General features: G+C 35.6%; 1 protein-coding gene across 1 annotated transcript; it reads right to left on the bottom strand.

Moving 5' to 3' along the window:
• Positions 1 to 3097: 3097 nt before the first annotated feature.
• Positions 3098 to 3967, bottom strand: LOC110108085. The gene has a single exon (XM_020838597.2). The coding sequence runs from the start codon at positions 3965 to 3967 to the stop codon at positions 3098 to 3100; it is 870 nt and encodes a 289-aa protein (XP_020694256.2).
• Positions 3968 to 7386: the final 3419 nt, after the last annotated feature.

Genomic DNA, 7386 nt, shown 5'->3' with positions numbered 1-7386 from the left:
CGATTTTCATTTGCACCCTTAAGGGAATGTCGAGGACGACATTTTTCTTAAGGTGGGTAGATTGTAAAACCCCTCAGACTTTCAATTTTTTTGAGTGCTGTTAGTCCGTACGAACTGACTTTAGTACAGGACGAACTGAAGAAAATTCTGAAAATTTATATGGTTAGTACGTGCGAACTGCCTGTACGAACTTGAGTTCATCCGTACGAACCTGAATTCGTCGGGACGAAATGTATCCAGAGAGCAAATCGTCTCGGGACGAATAGGATTCGTCCCGTACATTCCTGCTCGATAAATATCTGATTTGAGATATTTTGAAGAAAGAGAAAGTTGGAGAGAGAAAGAGAAGGAAAAGGAAGGAAAAAGGCTTGGTTTTGGAGGCCGCATAGCAATTTTTGTCTGACGTCGCTGTTAGAAGAATTGTTTGTCTCGCAGTAAGGAATCCTAATCCTATTTCTGATTTCGAAGATTTTGTGTTTTGATATTTTTCTACTAAGTTTTGTGTTTCTGTTACCGAAATTCTTGCATATCTTTGTAATGACGAAACTTTTATCGCATAACTTTGGAATGTTATTGAAGTGATGATTTTGCATGATTTGAGTATTTTCTATAAAAATTTCACGTGGTATTTTGAATTCTGATGTATTTTTATCGAATAGTAAATTATCTGAATGTTGAAAAATATTGCTTCAGTACAAGTAAAGCTTTCAAAAGTTGTTTTATTCTATTTCTGGTAATTTGGTGATTTTCTAAAATTGTATATTTTGTCTATGTTTGGGATTTCTGACGACTATATGATATTTTAAGGATTTTCTTCGATTGAGTTAAATTGTGTTTGTTGATTACAATGTATTATTACGAATTTGGATATATAAGTGAATTACGGTTATATATATTATTGAAAGATAAGTGAAGACTGGTTGAACCATTGGTTGGAGATTAATTTGACCTGTACATGATGGTGGGCCGACGGGCTTTCCTTTAAAAAGGATTTGGTGTTATCCTCTTTTGATCATTGATACAACGATTGGGAGTCATAAGGAGATTATGCCGACGGGCAAAGAGTGACGACTCTACGGATCCAACGGATTACTAACATCGATATTAACCTTAAAAAATGCCTTAATAGCCAGTGATTGTACTTGTCGAGTAAGATTATTGTGTTGAATTGCATGTTTAAATTATTGTTCTTATGATTACTTTATGATTTACTGATATTGAACTGATTTATCGATATTGAACGGATTTATTGATTTCTGTATGAATTTACTGATATCGACAGATTTATTAATATTGAATGGATTTATCGACGAATTTATGGGTTTACAGTTACTGTACGATTTCATTGATACTGCATACTGTACATGTCATTGATATGAATATTGATATTGCATTGATTCATTGATACTACCGGGATATTGATATTGCATTGATTCATTGATACTGCCGATACCGATACTGATACTACTGATTCACCGATACTGATTCATTATACTGATCTTATAGCACGTGATACACTGATTACTGACTAATACATGTGATACATGTGATACACTGATACGTATGATACACCGAAAAAGATATATGTGTATGTGATACCGATATGATTTTATTGCATAGATTGATTTGAATTGTATTTGTATTTGATGATTTTATTGATTGATTTGATTGGTATTACCGATACACTGATTTCTTTGATGTATGTACTGATTCATTGGGCATTATGGATTTTTCTACTATTTACCGATTCTCCTACTGATGATTTTGGATTCTATTGTTTATGCATTGAATTCTGTTTCTATACTGATTTTCGTATCTGCATCGACTCATTGATCATGTGCAAGTGGTTAATATTGATTTGATTGATTTACATGCATATTGCTTCTATACCGTGCTTTGATTTTAGTTGTAGGTTGACCGTACTCATCCGCATTTCACAAGCAATTTTTTTGGTGACTTGCTGGGCTTTTTGAAGCTCATTATATGTGGTTAATATTTTCAGGTCAGGGCAAGGGAGTGAGAAGTGAGGTTGATTAAGACTGTCGACGAATCTTTTCACTATAGAAGCCTGGGATGTCACAGCTGAAGACGGCAGACGATTAATAAGGTAATTCGCTGTGGACACAGCTTCGGCCCAAAAGGGTTGAGGAAGACTGGCCGTGTGAAGGAGAGTGCGGGTGAGCTCAATCAGGTGTCTGTGTTTCCTCTTTGCCGTGCCATTCTGTTCGAGAGTGTGGGGGCAGCTAGTTTGATGAGTAATACCCTGTTGGGCAAGGTAATTTCAGAAGTCATGGCTGGTGAATTGCCTCCACCATCTGATCGCAAGATTTGAATTCTTGTATTAAATTTATTATTAATGAGAGCGTAAAAATGCTGAAATTGAGTAAAAACTTCATCCTTTGAATAGAGAAAGTACAGCCATGTATACCGCGTGTAGTCATCTACAAAAATTACATAAAACTGAAACCCATTAAACGAGTTAGAGGGAGCCGGTCCCCATACATCCGAATGGACTAGCTGAAACGGTTTATTACACACAGAAAGACTGCGAGAAAAAGACTGTTTATGATTTTGGGAAATGTTACAAGAGATGCAAATAGTAGAAGGAGAGCCTAAAGAAATCTTCGAGATGCGTTTGGACAGAAGTTGGAGCTTGCGAGTGTGAGGGTGTCCTAGGCAGTCATGCTAAGGGATCTTGGGCGTGCCGACTGTGGGGATAGCTACTTCTTTATGATTGGAAGGAGCCGGGATGTGATACAGTCCATTGCGAATTGGTCCCCGGAGAAGCACCTGATTGTCCTGAAGATTCTTAATAACAAATTCGTTAGCAGTGAAAGAAATCGAAACATTATTGTCCGTTGTTAAACGCAAAACAGATAAAAGATTGTGGGAGATTGATGGAACATGTAAAATCTTTTTCATATTGAGCTTACTGATGGACTCGGGTAAAGGGAGGAGTCCTTGGCCCGAGTTCTGAATAGTGAGGTTGCTCCCGTTTGCGATGGACACCGAGTCTAAGCCATTGTAGGGGTTCGAGTGTTGTAGATTCATGGCATTCGCGGTAAGATGAGAAGATGCACCTGAGTCCAAGATCCAGTCATTGGTGACTGCGTGTTGCTGTTGTGCCGTAAGCGCCCGCAGATTGGTCGGAGGTGCATAACTTAGGTTGCACCAGTGCCAACAATTGACTGTCGAGTGACCCATCTTCCCGACATTTGTTTGATTTTCCCCTGTAGTTCGCCGAGCGGTTTGTGAACAATGTAGTAGAATCAGAATGATGACTGTCTTGGAGCTGTTGATACTGTAAATTTATTTCTTTGTTGCTCAACAAATAATATAAGTTGTCAAGGTTGATGGGTTGAAGAGATGTTCTAATTGCCGTCTTGAACGAGTTGTAGGCGGCGGGCAGCCCGTTAAGGATATAAAGAACTATGTCTTCCATGTCAATGGTTGATCCGGCCGCCGCGATGTTGTCCACAATTGTCTTGATTTGATCAAGATACTGTTGCATTGTTCGATCTCTCATTTGTATATGGTGAAGCTCATTCTTGAGCTGTATAACCCGGGACCGATTTGTAGGTTGTAATCGGAGTTCAAGGGTTGTCCAGACGTCGTGAGAGGTGCGGAGCATGATAACGTATGGGAGAATGGACGGTGAGATCGTAGAGGGAAGTGCTGAGACAAGATTACGATCTATGAGAGCCCAGTGAGATTGCTCGGATTCGTCGGCTTCCACTGGACAGACGACCTGACCAATGAGATGCTCACCGTAGCTATTCGCAGATAAATGCTGGAACAGTTGGAGCATCCAGATCTGGTAATTTTTGGTAGTGAGAGTGGTGGGAACAAGATTCTTGATGTTGGATATCAAGAATTTGAGATGAGGTGGGATTAGAAGATCTATTTCTTTGTTGTTAGAGATCGTCGAGGTGACCCGCCGGGAGCCAGCGGATTCTTTTCCTGCCATGAGAGATCAAGAAGGCACTGTAGAGCTTTTTAGCTCTGATACCATGAGGAAAAGCTAGAGCGAAAGAAGAATCTCCTGAGCGGAGATGGAATGGAGAGAGCAATCAACCAGAGAGAGAGGGAGAGAATAAACTAAAGATTGTATTGCATTGTGTATGTTATTACATGGTACAGTGATATATATATATATATATATATATAAAATCTAAGAGATGAATATATATTTTAAAAATAATTATATACTAATTATCTAAATTAAAGAAATATTAAGATACTATAAAAATATTTATAAAAAATTAACAATAAAAATATATTTTATTTGTTTCTTTTAAATATAACATTTTCTTATTAATTGTTGACTTTTTATATTTTTTTATTCTTCATTATTTTACTTAATATACTATATTGACGTCTTTAATTAATTTATTAATTTTTTAATAAGACATAAACGTGTGATGTTGAAACTTTTTTTTTTGTTTGGAAAAGGCTGTCGAGACTTTGACAGCAATCACTAAGCAATATAGAAAAGGCCAACTTCCATTAAATCAAAAATCCACTGTTACTTGGCATTTGGTGTAAATCCCAGATTTACTAATATGGGAGTTCGATGAATTTACGGGACTTGGACGAAGAAGCGCGCGAAAGGGGAAAAAAAAAATGGTTACTTGCGCATCAAGCTCCAATCCTGACCTTCGACAAGAGCAACATCGTCGAAGAAGGACAATAAACTTCTTAGCGATGCACATGAAGTCGAAGCACTGAGGAAGCACGCTTGGCCGAAGCAGCAACAGCAAACTAGCAGGCTGAAGTGGCCGAAGCAGCAACAGCAAAGTAGTAGGCTGAAGCAGCAACGACCAAGAAGAAAAAAATCACAGGAACTGAAGCAAACTTGGAATTAATTTAATTCACTTATTAATATGATTTTAAATAAAAATAATAAATTACATAATTAGCACTGTAAATACTAAATTAATAAATAAATTAGTGATATAATGCTTAAATGATAAATTGGATAATCAATAATAAAAAAAAGTAAATAATATTTTAATAATTAATTATTGTAAATAATAATTAAATGATTAATATATAATTATCAATATAATTAGCAAAATTAATGCCTAGACAAGTTATTAGATGATTAATACTAAATTATTAGTTAAATTATTTAATAATTAAGATAACTTCTAATTATATTGTTTATCTTTATAACTAATTAATGGCAACTAAAATTAAGCTTATTAAGTAACTCATAGTTAACACAACTTAAATTTAAAGGGAAATCGAATTTAAATTTTTAATAAACTAACCGTATTAAGTCCATGATTATCGTTGCCAAATAATTTCTCAAGATTTGAAATATATCTTGCCAAATACTTTTCATAATTTATGATAACTAGAATTTACTAAATTTGGATTTGCAGGCTTTACTAAATCTTACCTGTTGCCAAATAGCCTCTTGGTCTTCATTTGGGATGTCTTTCTTACTACCTCATAAAGTTACTGTAATTTTTTTTTTTTTAAGCTATTGTAGAAAGTAAGTTTTTGCTGTTAGGGGTGACAAATCATTTTGAATGTATATATAAACAAAAATTCAAAACAAATTATTATATTGCAATTAATAGGTAGAAGTAAAGACAAAATGATGCTGCTTTTTTCACGTTGTGCTCTAATGTGCTCTAAGCAGTAAGGATATTTGTCAAATCATTTTGGATGTAACTAAAAAGTTCAAACGAAATTGAAAAAAATTGGCTAAATATTAAAATTATGAATTAACAAAGTCAAATTTTGGTAATCATGAGTCATTATTATTATGAAATTAATATATATTTGATACGTCATCAAAAAATTTCTTTGATAGAGCACAAATCTCAGGATATATTCAAGTTGAAAACTTTCAAAATTAAATTCACGATCATCTGAGTTTCAATTTCAACAAACTTATTGTCAAACTAAACATTTAACAACAACAAAATCGATCCAACCCGGGCCCAAATGGGTCCAAATCAAGGGCCCAAACCACATTTGGAAGGACAAAGAATTATTTGGATGACAAAATATATCCAAATATGGCATGCTAATAATCAAATCAAACGGCTTGACAAAAAAAATCCAACGAGCCTAAGATCGCTAAATTCCGACATCGTTAAGGCCCTTAAACAGTTAAAAAACTCTTTATGATGGGGGAAATCAATACAAGCCATCCGATGGAGCACTCTGAACATGCCCCATTTCTTCTTTATATTTACGGGGTGTGCCACTCATGAAAATTTAAAAATAGACCCATACTCTCTATATAATGGAGACCTTTGGCTATAGATTGGAGAGAGCTCTAAAGCCTTAGGAACTCCAGCACCACCGCCCGAGCATCGATTGCCGCCGGACTTCCACCTGGCTCTGACCGCAGTCAGACCTTAGCCTGACCTTCGTCGGACCACCGTCCAGCCGACGACAGCCAATAGACTTCCACCAGGCCGCTGACTAACTCTCTGTTTTTGTGTTGGATATCCGTGCGCGCCTTGCTAAGATGAAAAACTTACTAACTCTACCGCCACGATTATTCTAGTCCGCAACAATATTAAACAATCACTAGGTGCTTAATAAACACTTACTCTTACAACCATAAAATATTCATAACTTGTTATAAATAACAATCAAAATAATGAAGGAATCATAGTTGTCTTCTTTTAACTATCGCAACAAAATAAATAACAATCAAAATAACCATTATCACCACTCCAAAATATTATCTTCGTTGTCAACTTTTAACAACAATGATGTCGATCACAAGCTTTATGAAGGGTGCATTATCAATGGGAAGTGTTGAAAAGCATAATATATAAGATTTCTCTTCAAAAAAATTTGTTTGATTTCAAGAATATTCTTTCCATGTCATCTTTCAACTAATACATTTTTACTTTAAAAATTTTCACCAAAAAATATTTTTTATACATTCAAGGAACCTACAACAGAAAAGCACATGGCCGGATTTAGGCTTCGTTTGGGACGGCTTTTTTATTGCTTTCTAAAACAGAGTTTTGGTACAAAACTAAAAAAAATTGTACTAAAACTCCGTCTTAGAAATCAATAACAAAGCCGTCCCAAACGAACCATTAGATGCGTGAGCGGTGACTGGTGAGCACAATCGGGGTCTAGATGACTAGATCTATTAAATGAAGAGATAAAGGAGCAAGATGAAAGAAGAGGATTTATCTCATCAGCAAATTGGGAGCCAAGAGAAAAGAGCTACTGTTGCTCGCGAGTAACAATTACATGAAGAAAGGATTGTTGACAGCAACTAAAAAAATATTTATCAGATAAGAACAATTGTTTGTATTCTTTTTTCTCAGTTGAAGCTAGCTGTTTTCTTTATAAGTTGATGATATTTTGCTCGCGCATCTATTGGGCAAAGTTCCTATTATA

The sequence above is a fragment of the Dendrobium catenatum genome, unplaced genomic scaffold, assembly GCF_001605985.2.
Source record: "Dendrobium catenatum unplaced genomic scaffold, ASM160598v2 fragScaff_scaffold_1024, whole genome shotgun sequence".
NCBI classification, from domain to species: domain Eukaryota; kingdom Viridiplantae; phylum Streptophyta; class Magnoliopsida; order Asparagales; family Orchidaceae; genus Dendrobium; species Dendrobium catenatum.
This window is presented reverse-complemented; position numbering and strand designations above follow the sequence as displayed.

Coding starts and splice junctions, on each gene's coding strand:
- LOC110108085 (XM_020838597.2), bottom strand. CDS start 3,967: ATGGCAGGAAAAGAATCCGCTGGCTCCCGGCGGGTCACCTCGACGATC.